Source organism: Giraffa tippelskirchi, chromosome 2 (assembly GCF_054371585.1).
Source record: "Giraffa tippelskirchi isolate mGirTip1 chromosome 2, T2T-mGirTip1v1.2.pri, whole genome shotgun sequence".
In the NCBI taxonomy this organism is placed as follows: Eukaryota; Metazoa; Chordata; class Mammalia; order Artiodactyla; family Giraffidae; genus Giraffa; species Giraffa tippelskirchi.
In genome coordinates, this window is record NC_137276.1 from 69749853 (window position 1) to 69763001 (window position 13149).

At 37.7% G+C, this 13149-nt stretch overlaps 1 protein-coding gene across 11 annotated transcripts in view; it reads left to right on the forward strand.

Moving 5' to 3' along the window:
* The window catches only part of CTNNA3 (catenin alpha 3), a 1864976-nt gene that overhangs the window by 1389621 nt on the left and 462206 nt on the right, over window positions 1–13149 (forward strand). For all 11 annotated transcript variants that reach the window (XM_081568943.1, XM_081568944.1, XM_081568945.1 and 8 more), the window contains one exon: window positions 953–1153. In XM_081568943.1, the coding sequence (XP_081425069.1) occupies window positions 953–1153 (201 nt within the window). The remainder of the gene's footprint in view (window positions 1–952; window positions 1154–13149) is intronic.

Below are 13149 nucleotides of genomic sequence, written 5' to 3' on the forward strand. Positions count from 1 at the left end.
AAAAAAGAAAGCCACGTTGTTGTACTATACTAATAACTCCTTGCTGTCTTCATGCCCTAATCATGCAAAGAAGGAAGGAGAGAAAGAGGTTTGGAGCTACTCTTTAGAGTGAACAGCTTTCTCTGGGATTCATTTTCTTCAAGTCAATCAATCTTTGTAAAGCCCTCTTTTCACAGTGTGGTGAGGTTGCTGCTTTACAATATAAAATTTATATATTTCGCAGTTTTCATCATTTCCTAATTTATAAGATTTCTATAGTTGTATCAAATAGCTTACATCAATGAATATTAGTTGAATGGAATGTTGTAGCTTTATCTTTCTCTCGTATAGTTTCATAATCTGCATAGTGTTGCTTTTAATTAGAATTGTGTTCCATCATTATACATTTTATTTTCTTTTCATATAGAATCATCCCTTAATTTCCATTTATAGACCATTCAAATCTAAAATCTAATCTATTGGAATCAGAATGTAAAATCAGATGCAATCTATAAGAATTGCTGATAAAAATTTAAAGTTTTTATTTTACAAGTTGTGCTATTTAAAAAATGTATAAGCAGAATTGTCTGTATTTTTTCTTCTTAGTTGTCAATGCCCTTCATTCCCAATGTGTATCTTGTGTGCAACCAGAAATTAACATGAATTACAGTAGTGGTGCTAGTGGGAAGGAACGCTGCTGTCAGTGCAGAAGACTTAAGAGACATGGGTTCAATTCCTGGGTTGGGAAGATCCCCTGGAGGAGGGCATGGCAACCCACTCTAGTATTCTTGCCTGGAGAATCCCATGGACAGAGGAGCCTGACAGGCTACAGTCCATGGGGTCACACAGAGTTGGACAAAAATTGAAGTGACATAGCATGCATGCACGCACAATATGCTAGGTTTGTGTGATTAAAAAAAACAAAACAAAATGAAACAAACCCACTAAACTAATTTGATCTGTTTACTTACAGAGAGCCATATCTTAGAAGATGTCAACAAATGTATCATAGCCTTGAGAGACCAGGATGCTGATAATTTAGACCGAGCTGCAGGTGCTATCAGAGGACGGGCAGCAAGAGTTGCTCACATTGTCACAGGTGAAATGGACAGTTACGAGCCAGGGGCTTACACAGAAGGTGTGATGAGAAATGTGAACTTCCTGACAAGCACTGGTAAGTCTCTGTCCTTAATAACAGTGGCTCTCTTCCTAATATTTGCATCTACATAGCTACCAAATATTCTTACATATGGAAAGAAAATCTCAGTCTGTGTGGTTTGCTTTGCAATAGATTGCTGTTACCTGATAGGTGCTTAAATCTTGTGGTCATGTGATTTTAAATTTATCTCTGGGGAGTAAATAAATTCATCAGAGAAAAATAACTTTTTATAAATACATGCATTCTATAAATTACTCACAGCCTTTAGCCATGTATGAATGTTTATTAATGTTAGAGCTATTAGGAGATATAATTAGGCCAGATGTGATAAGTATGTTATAGTTTCCAAGCCCTCTTTTAGCTGTACGATTGGTGCCCCAGGTTTTTGTTTACTTTGCTTAAGCAGAGCAAACTTGTCCTGTGTCTCCAGAGAAATGCTTTCTGCCTTATTTCTTAGTCTCTGCAAAACACCATTTTGTTCTTTCGCATACTCTTTGATTACTTAAGAAATATGGATCCAAAATTTTGTTTTGGTTGTGGCACCCCAGTTAATTTTTTCTGAAATCAGCAAGTAAATGCTTAGTTTCTGAATCACACATTAAATGGCATTCTTATTTTAGCACTGTTAAGAAACTTACAGAAAATTCGAAGAAGCATTTGAATTCTTATGAACTCAGAAACAATGGGTGCAATTTGAATGAGGACAACCAACTATTTTTATGTCATTATGGCAGTAGTTTTACTTGCAAAAAAATCCCTTAGGGTCTGTGAAAACCTCAGGTTGATTTTTTTTTTATTAATTGCTTCATAGCATGAGGTGATTATGGACCGATGATTCCTAAAATATTTGAAATTCTTTACTTAAATCATTGATTCTCCCTAAAGAATTGTTCTTCATGTTAAATATAGGGTGTATTAAATTTGGATGTACATACTTATTTTGTGAAAGCGGTAGAAGGAATGAAGATGGGTGATTCGGGAAAAGAGGAAGCTGCTCCTTGAAATTACTTAACAAACATAAGCTTATCTTAACCTTCACTGGATATAGTTCTGAAGAACTGTACCACAAGATAAGCTTAGTAAAGCCTGTAGGAAACTGATGATTAGTATTGCTCTTTTTCTAGCATGTAGATACAGAAATCATTAATGAATCTTGATGGATAGTTTTCTCATTATGTCTTTAAAAATATTTCTAAAGCAATGAAACACTTAAGATATACTAAGGGAAGAGGAAGGAGGTGTATTTGCAACTCTTGATAATGATGTTTCTAATACTAATTCCTCAAAAGTCCCTGGTGTCACAAATAGGGTACACGGTAGTTACTTTATCGATGAGGTGTGCTTAAGGATATAATTGTGTTAGAGTAGTTCAGCATCTCTTCCCTAAAATTAAATTTAATTGGTTCTTTCTTATTGGTCAAAATCAAGTACAGCATTATATGATTTTTTTTTCTACCTTCTGGGAATAGAATTGTAAGTAAAAAGAAGAATGCATCAGTGGTTCCCTTTTCAGTCAAGTGAAAAATGCCGTATAGGAAATTAATGAGGTAAAGTCTACCAAGACTGTGTCTACATCTTGCTTCTGTTTTGTAATCATATTGGTAACGTGTTGTGAACACATTCTTATATTCACAATGCCTGTGTGAGGTACTGAATTTATAGTTTCATTCTCCATAGTGTAGAGTCCACATCTTCATATGCAAAGACGTGGAAATGAAATTCTAGTGTCCAGAGTGTGAAATGTGTTGTGGGAACACTCATTCATAATCAATTTTTATCTTCTGAAATCAGAAAATAAAAATGAAACAAAGTTATTTACACGTTTAATTATATTTTTTCAATACCTCTATGATTTATAATGACCTTACAAGATAACTAACCAACATAACAACATTATCATTCAGTCAGAAGAGAGAGAAATCCTTTTCTCTCTAATTAGTTGTGTGTAACTTTAATTGAAATCCTCCAGGTAAATTATGTCCTGTGCCCCAAATACAATAAATATAGAATAATCCTGAGTTATTCTGTGTAAGTCATATCTTCTTATTAATATAACAATATAGTTTAATACTTTTCAATTTTGTCATTTTAGTTTTTGAGATAATTTTTGGCTTATCTTAAAAAGCTTCTCATTTTGGTTTTACATGTCTAATTTCAAACTTTTCTGCAAACAGCATTCCTTGAAATTTATCAAAAGCATGCCTCACTAAAGGGAATTCTGAGCAATAAATTAGATGAAAATGCTAATTAGATCAGTCTGATCTTAACTAAAGCTGAAATATGTGAGGATTTTCTCTCCCAGAGGGATATTGTCTATGAAAAATACTTCCAACTATTCTATCCTCCACAATTAAGTAACAGAAGATGTTCATCTTTGTTCACATCTGCTCATAACTTGAGCTTATTATTTATAAATAATCATCAAATTAAGTAATTTGAAATGTCATGTTTTATGTTGTGAAGCCTTAATAGTTCATATTTTAGTGAGTGAATGGTCTCCATATGTGGCCTTCTTTTCTCTTTCTTTCCCTTTTTATACAGTTCTCAGATCTTAACACTTTTTTCTGAAAATAACTTAATAAGGAGCTATTGTGAATTGTTTTTATTACTGAGACTTTCTTATCTTTGCACACTCTGCCTTTAAAGTACTCACATCTATGATGAAACCTAAGCCATACTTATCTAAATCACAAAACATGTTTTTGGAACATTGCACCTTTGCTTTAATCAGACTTTGTGGCTTATTAGCACATTTTCAAGATTTGATGCTCTTCTAAGTGTTTTCTCAGCATTAGGAAGCCCTGTTGCATTTCAGGAATTTGCATTGTTCATAAAATCTAGCAGTTGTTTTTCAGTGAAACATGGGCAACATCTGGAGACTGCATTAAATTCAGACAGAGGCAGAATATTGTAATCTCCAAGAGAAATATTTTATTCTATCCAATTCTGCCCTGTTACTAAGCTCCTCTACCTCTCAGGAATTCCTGAGATGGGAGAGAAAGTATGAGCTTTTTTTGTTAAATAGCAAGCCTTCTGGATTGCAGTGTGAAAGCTTAGAAGTTACATTTTTAATATCAATTTCAATTATTTCATACTAGGTTGGGGAAAAACTTAAACCAAGAGTGAATTAACATAATATTTTTGTGAGTGACTTATGAACTATCAATTCAAAAACTGACTAGACCCAAAGCATCTATTGCAAGCACCCAAACCCCACCTGGTTTCAAAGTCAGCCAGGCTCATGGACTAAGACACAATAGGCACACAAATGAAACTGACCAAACATCATGGTGACACCCAACATTGGCACCTCATAGTGCTGGCAAATAAAGAGTCACTTATCAAGTACTCCTTCAGGCCCAACTTGAATCCTTTCCCTATTAGAATGGAGAACAGCCTTATAGCTGCAGTTTTTCTTCTTAAAGGCAAATGAGACAGTTGAAAAGAATTCAGAGCCAATAAATATTTCCAAATTTTTGTTGTAAATTTTTCTTGTTACCAGTTTAAACAACAGATAGGCTTTTAAGACAAATTTATCTAGAAAAACATTTTAAAAACTTTAATAGCAGTCAGTAATTCTTATCAATTCCCTTTCCTTTAATAGTTTTCATATACAAATAACCTGCATTGCTGGTGCCTAGTTAAAACATGCTGCTTTCCTTATGTTGCATCTATGTTCTGTAACCTTAAATGGCCATAGAATATAATGTAAAAGCTTTAGTTCCAGCAGTCTTCACCCTCTATAGTTCAGCAGAGTCTAAAAATCAATGGGCCACATACTAGATGTGACCCAGGGAATTCTCACATGTCTAAGTAGGTTTTGACCAACAAAATTTTGTTTTATCTTAAGAATTGTTTTCTAATATATATATATATATATTTATTATATTATATATGTATTCTAATTTATATATATTCTAGTTAATACACACACACACACACACATATATATGTATGTATGTATATGTCCTCCCTGATAGCCCCGTTGGTAGAGAATCTACCTGCAACACGGGAGACCACCTGCCGGTGCAAGAGACACGGGAACAATCCCTGGGTCAGGAAGAGTCCCTGGGAAGGAAATGGCTACCCACTCCAGTATTCTTGCCTGGGAAATCCCATGGACAGAGGATCCTGGAGGGCTACAGTGCGTGGGGTCTCAAAAGTTCGATACAACTTAGTGACTAAACCACCACCACCACCACTATATACATATACATATATATTTCTAATTTTTATGTATATTATATATATTTATTTATAGAATATACAACAAATATAATTTATATACAATAACTTATTATATTAATTTATTTTAATATTTATTTATAAAATTATTTATGAATATATATTTATATATGTATAATTTATATATATGTGTAGTTCCAATTTAATGACACATTGTAACAAATGGGAGGGTCTGGCAACATTAGAGCAGAGTTTACTATAGGAATGATAATGGCGCTAGATAATGGCCCCTAGTGGTATCTTTCTTTTGGTTGAACCTGAGCCATAGTCTCCTTTACTATCTTTCATCATATGCTAAGACTGCTTTGTTCACTTAATATGTCTGCCTGAATTTTCCAGGCAATGAATTTATCTAAACATGAATTTCTATTTTTTATCTTCCTACATTGGGCCAAAACAACCTTGAACTCAAGATTGGTGCTTTCACAATCACATGGGCATGCCAGGATTATTTCTGCTTTTAGATCTTGTTCATGCCATACCTGTCATTTTGAACATCTGTACCCCTTATTTATCATGTTAAATTTTATCCTCCTTTTAAGAAACAGCTCATAACTCCATGTCCCCTATAAATCTTTATTTACTTCCTCTGAAAAAAGTACTGGTCTTGGTCTCAGGTGCTGTAGATTTTAAAGGACTTGCCAGTCAGTTACATTGTTCTAGTCAGCTATATGTCATGAACTCTTCAAATATATTCATATAGAAATGACTTTTCTCTCTAAACAGAAGTAAAACTATAGGAGAAGAGAAAACTTGTGTCATTTCTCTATGTGTCTCTCCCAGAGCCTACTATATAGTGTTTTGCAGGTGCTAGATTAAAACAAAACAGAACAAAAAAACCTCTTGAATTGAACCTATATGCTTATGCTAATTCTGTTCTAGCAGTGAAACACTTTTTTCTTCTCTATCGCCCCTCAAAACTTATAATTATTCTGTGTAACTTTCTCAAATGCCACCACCTTTGCACAGGAGCTTTTCGTTCCCTTTCAGTTAGAATTAATTGCTCCATTATCTGTGTTACCATGGATGAGCCTGTCCTCTAGTTAATGCTTATTTCACTTTGCCTTGTATCATAATCAGCCATTTACATACAAGTTGCTCCCACTAGATTGTAACATCCTTAAAGACAGGTACCACACTATTTATTTTTATATTTCCCTGTTGGAAATATAAAAGCACCCAAGTTCTTCTCCCAATTTGAAATTTAAAATTTACTACAAGATGATCTACTATGATACATTCCACTACAGTTAAGCAAAGGAACAGGTTATCTCAATTTATGGGAAAAAACAAAACTCAAAAGCAGTGGACTTTGTCAAAGGCTGGGGCAGAGAAAAGATCAGGGAAGTGATTGATTACTGTCCACAGTCAGATATTAGGTCTTTTCAGAGAACTTGGGGTCAGATTCTTAAAACATTCTTTAGCAAGCTTTTGAACAAGGGATCGTGACTTTTGTGTACTCAATTCCTTACCAGAACCATCCTTGAACTGCATCTGTTGAAAGATCCCACTGAACCTAATTTCACTAAGTTCCAGCAAATCCCTGTAAAGGGTAGCAGCCAGGCCTTCAAATTCAAAAACATTTGCTGGCAAAGTCCTTCCCATAGTAGCAGTCCGAGACAGGTCTGCACTTTCTTACTTTTGACTTCAGCCCTAATTTGACATCCTTTAACACAGTTAGTCAGAGAACATTAATAAGCTGCTTCTGTCTGCAGATCGCTTGGCCAATCTGAATAACCAGTGTCTTCTTGTGGGTGATGCCAACATCAGAAGTTAAACGACAGTTTAGCCTCTTTAAAGAAGAGTGAGATCCCCTGGCCTTACAAGTGCTTCTCTTGCTGCAGGATTTTGAACTAAGATTGTGAATTGAAGAAAGCAGCCTCTAGAGCTTCTGAATGCAAAACCTGTTTTCTGTCCAAACAGACTTGATTTTGAATAGAACCCATGTCTAGTGGAAGAGACTGAGGGTACTTCCTTATCTTGCCATTTTAGGTTATTGGAAATATAAACTTGTCAAAAAAAAAAGTGCCATAAAAACTGAAATCTCCTATGTGTACTGGGTAATGCAAAGGCTAGTTTGACCTTTTTGATATAGTTAGATACTAGAAAGGTAAGTGGCATAATCTAAAGTGTCACTGTTAGTAACATCCTTATTAATAAAAATAATACATCCTGACACATTGGAAGAAATTTTATTGTGAAGGAAGGAAATGATGTAGAGGACTTAAGGGTAGATTTCCGAAAATCATTAAGAGGGGCTGACACATTCCCAAATCTGGAAAATGTAAAATAGGAAACTGTGAAGCTGATACTAAATGCAGGATATATTATAAATAGAGGAGATGAATTGGCATGGGTTAAAGGGAAGGAGTTGTTGGAGAGGAAGTGAAGAATCTGGACCTGCTGTGTGGATATTCACCATGCAAAGATGTTGCAGGGTTCTGGTATCTTCTTAAGCCCTAGAACTCCTATTATCAGCTACAGATGCATGTTCTCCAGGAAAAGAAGACATTATCTAGCAAGAGAATTAGATCATAGCTTTCTTTCTGATCCTATTTTCACATATTCTGTAAAAAAAAAAAATGAACTCAGATTTGTTTTGTGGATCTTTATGTGTCAGGAATAGGTAGGAAGTAAAATAACTTACATGTAAGAGGTTTAGGAATGAAGTCTCAGTTTCAGTTCTAGACTGCAAACAACAGAATCTAACTATAAACAAACACACAAGCACAGGAAGGCTAGAGAATAAACAAACAGACAGACTGCAAGGGATGCTGCATATAGAAACCATTTGGTCATTCCCAAGGAACCTTTGTCTGAGCTGCCATTCCAGACCTCAATGAACGTCTAATGCCATTATTGGCATCATGCCATCGTGACGCTGGACCCCACAGATGGTACTTTCATTTGCCACCATATTCTAGATACTTCCACCACTGGAATAAATCCAGAGCTAATGCCTGCTTTTGCTTCACTGTCCCTGAATCAACTTCCTGAGCAGACACATCATATGAGCAGAGTTTAAATAAAATGACAACACCTTGGTGATCAGCAAGGAAGAGGGTGCAAGTATTGGCCTCTGAGCTTTTATGGAGACAGATTCTGCCTCATAGTTAGATTCTCATACTGGCAAATTTCTCAACACAGAAAGGGCTTTGAAGTCCTTGAGCAAAGGGAAGTGGGAGTGGTGGGGGGCAGGAGGTGAACAGCATCAACAAGGGAGTGAAAGGACCCAGAGAAGGGAAATTAATTTTACCAACACGGTTGGTCATTATCTATATTGGGACAATGGAAATGCTTCCCCCCATATCACCCAAACAAGAGCACTGCCTTTCCACAGCTTGTTTCCAAACCCATTTCTTTCAGATGGCTTAGAAAATTTTAAAAATAAGCATAAAAGAATGCTTTATACCTGGTAGTTTTATTAAATGAGATGTTATGACACCACTTTAAATCTAAGTATCTTTCAGAGATGATGTGCCTTAGAGTTTATGATGTGAATGTGATTCTATAACCAAGATAGTGGCAAGATAAACATACAGGTGTCTATGAAATCTTGTGAAAAGTAGAAAAATGGACCATTCAGTGGTTTCTGTTTTTTTTTTTCTTTCTTTAACAACAATGACAAAATATTATCAGGCCTGTAATCCTATTATATTATTGTTCAAATACTGTAATACTGTACCAAATTATATCATTTTGTTTGAAATCTAAAGAGATGGAGACTTTGACTTCATTCATTTTAAGTTATTCTGTACTAGACATTCTTTTGTAATAGAGCAGACTAGTGCCTTCTGAAATCATAGCATTGACGATGGCAGAGGAATAGGATTGGAAGACCACTTTCTCCCCAACAAATTCATCGAAAGATCATTTGAACGCTGAGCAAATTCCACAAAACAACTTCTAAACGCTGGCGGAGGACACCAGGCACCCAGAAAGGCAGCCCCTTGTCTTCAAAAGGAGGTAGGACAAAATATGAAAGATAAAAAGAGAGACAAAAGAGTTAAGGACAGAGACCTGTTCCGGGGAGGGTGATGTGAAGGAGGAGAAGTTTCCAAATACCAGGAAACCTTCTCACCGGCAGGTCTGTGGGGAGTTTTGGAATCTCAGAGGGCAACATAACTGGGAGGGGGAAAAAAATAAAACCCACAGATTACGTGCCTAACCACAACTCCCTGCGGAGAAGTAACCCAGAAACTCCGTCCACCACCAGCAAGCTGGGGCTGAACAGGGAAGTGCCAGCTGCATCGCTTAGGGTAAGGACTGGGCCTGAATGCCCTGAGGACAATCTGAGGGAGCTAATGTGAGATAGCAACCCAAACTGTGGGATAGCCAGAGAGAAAAAAGAAAAGAGAGAAAAAGAGAGAGAGAACTTACCCCTGAAAAGCTCTAACCTAAGGCACTGCCAGGCCCACTCACAGAACAAAGGACTGAGCAAATATCAGAGGAGAGCTAGCCAGCTGCGGACCGGCCCATCCCCCACCGGAAGCAGAGAGGCAGGCGGGCGACAGCCAGAGCGAGAAGGCGAGGGGAAATCACTGCCCCAGAGACAGCATCCTCTACCAAATTGTGAGCAGGCTCATGGTTGCTAACCAAGTCTTCCTGGGATCCTGGACAGTTGACATCCACCAGGAGGGTTGTAGCCAGAGATCAGCTCCCTAAAGGAGACACACACGGAGACGGCACTCCTGCTGTGCACCCAGGAAACTGAGCAGCTGGGACCGGGGAGGTGATAAGACACACCGCCTGGGGAGAGTGCACTCGCCAAGCACCTGGTCATCTGAGCTGCTCAGACCAGGAAAGGGCACAAAACTCAGGCCCAACCCAGACTGTGCCTTTGTGGAGTACCCGAGAATCTGAACCTGAGTGGCTTAGACCTGGGAACTGCACACAACCAGGGCCTGCTTTAGACAGTTCCTCTGCAGAGCAACCTGGAGCCTGAGCGGTGTAGACCAGGAAAGCACACATGCCTTGAGCAGGGGCAAACCCACTGTGGCCCAGACAGTGCGAGAATTCCTCACACACACCAGTGATATTTGTTTGCAGTGTTCCTCCCTCCCCACAGCACCTCTGAACAAGTGAGCCTAAATAAGTGACCATCTTCACCCCCTTGTGTCAGGGTGGAAATTAGACACTGAAGAGACTTACAAACAGAGGAAACCAAAATAAACAAAGAAGAGGGAACCACTTTGGAAATGATGGGTGCAACAGATTAAAGCCCTGTAGTATGCACCAACCACACTGGAAGGGACCTATAGACCTTGAGAAGAAGTATAAGCTGGAACAAGGAACTATCTGAAACTGAACTGACCCCACACTGCTGTCAACAACTCCAGAAAAATTCCTAGATATATTTTATTATTATAATTTTTAAAAATTTTTAATTTTTACATCCTTTATTACTCCTTTAATTTTCATTTTTATTACCTACTATTACCTTGCAAAAAAAGACCCTATTTTTAAAGCAAATTTCATATAAATTTTTTTATAATTTTTGTGATTTTGTTTTGTTTTTTTAATATTGTATTTTTGAGAGTCTAAACTCTATATTTTTAACCTTTGCTTTTTGATATTTGTTATCAATTTTGTACCTTTAAGAATCCAATTTTCAGTACCCATTTTTAATTAGGAGTGTGATTACTGGCTTGATTGCCCTCTCCCCCTTTTGACTCTCCATTTTCTCCTCCATGTCACCTCTATCTCTTCCCTCCCCCTTCTCTTCTCTACCCAACTCTGTGAATCTTTTTGGGGTATTCTGGGCTGTGGAGAACACTTAGGGAACTGATTACTGGCTAGATCTGTCTCTCTCCTTTTGACTCCCCCTCTTCTCCTCCTGGTCACCTCTATCTTCTTCCTCCATCTTCTCTTATCTGTGTAACTCTGTGAACCTCTCTGGGTGTTCCAGACTGTGGAGAGCACACAGGGAATTGATTACTGGCTAGATTGCTCTCTCCCCTTTTGATTCCCCCTCTTCTCCTTCTGGTTACCTCTATCTCCTTCCTCCCTCATCTCTTCTCCGTGTAACTCTGCGAACCTCTCTGGGTATCCCTCACTGTGGAGAATGTTTTCTCCATTAACCTAGATGTTTTATCATCTGTGCGGTATGGATGGAGAAGTCTTGGGGCTACTGTAAGGATAAGACTGAAAATCAGAGGCAGGAGGCTTAACTCCAAAACTTGAGAACACCAGAGAACTCCTGACTCCAGAGAGCATTAATCAAAAAGAACTCATCCAAAAGCCTCCATACTTACACTGAAACCAAGCTCCACCCAAAAGCAACAACTCCTAGAGGAAAACATAGGCAAAACACTCTCTGACATAAATCACAGCAGGATCCTCTATGACCCACCTCCCAGAGTAATGGAAATGAAAGCAAAAATAAACAAATGGGACCTAATTAAACTTAAAAGCTTTTGCACAATGAAGGAAACTATAAGCAAGGTGAAAAGACAGCCTTCAGAATGGGAGAAAATAATAGCAAATGAAGCAATGGACAAACAATTAATCTCAAAAATATACAAGCAGCTCCTACAGCTCAATTCCAGAAGAATAAATGACCCAATCAAAAAAATGGGCCAAAGAACTAAACAGACATTTCTCCAAAGAAGACATACAGATGGCTAACAAACACATGAAAATATGCTCAACATCACTCACTATCAGAGAAATGCAAATCAAAACCACAATGAGGTACTATTTCACACCCATCAGAATGGCTGCTATCCAAAAGACTACAAGCAATAAATGCTGGAGAGGATGTGGAGAAAAGGGAACCCTTCTTACACTGTTGGTGGGAATGCAAACTAGTACAGCCACTCTGGAGAACAGTGTGGAGATTCCTCAAAAAACTAGAAATAGAACTGCCATATGACCCAGCAATCCCACTGCTGGGCATACACACCAAAGAAACCAGAATTGAAAGAGACATGTGTATCCCACTGTTCATCGCAGCACTGTTTACAATAACCAGGACCTGGAAGCAACCTAGATGTCCATCAGCAGATGAATGGATAAGAAAGTTGTGGTACATATACACAATGGAATATTACTGAGCCATTAAAAAGAATGCAGTTGAATCAGTCCTAATGAGGTGGTTGAAACTGGAGCCTATTATACAGAGTGAAGTAAGTCAGAAAGAAAAACAAATATGTATACTAACGCATATATATGGAATTTAGAAAGATGATAATGATGACCCTATATGCGAGACAGCAAAAGAGACACAGATGTAAAGAATAGTCTTTTGGACTCTGTGGGAAAAGGCAAGGGTGGGATAATTTGAGAGAATAGCATTGAAACATGTATATTATCATATGTGAAACAGGTCGCTAGTCCAGGTTTGATGCATAAGACAGGTTGCTCAATGCTGGTGCACTGGGATGACCCTGAAGGATGGGATGGAGAGGAAGGTGGGAGAGAGACTCAGGATGGGGAACACATGTACACCCATGGCTGATTCATGTCAGTGTATGGCAAAAACCACTACAATATTGTAAAGTAATTAGCCTCCAATTAAAATTAATTAGTTAATTAAAAATTAAATAAATAAAATCATAGCATTTGCACAGCCGTTAGGAAAAGAGAAATGGCTTTTCCAGGCTTGAGCGAGTCAGTTGCTCTGGAGTCATAAGCAGTCTTAGGTCTTTCCCAGTCTTTCTGAGGACCATGAACATCAATATATTAGCACTCCAGTAACCCCCTGAAACATACCTTTATTCCACAGTACAGTTCTTAGGGAGCTCTCGCCTAGGATTTTTTCACCT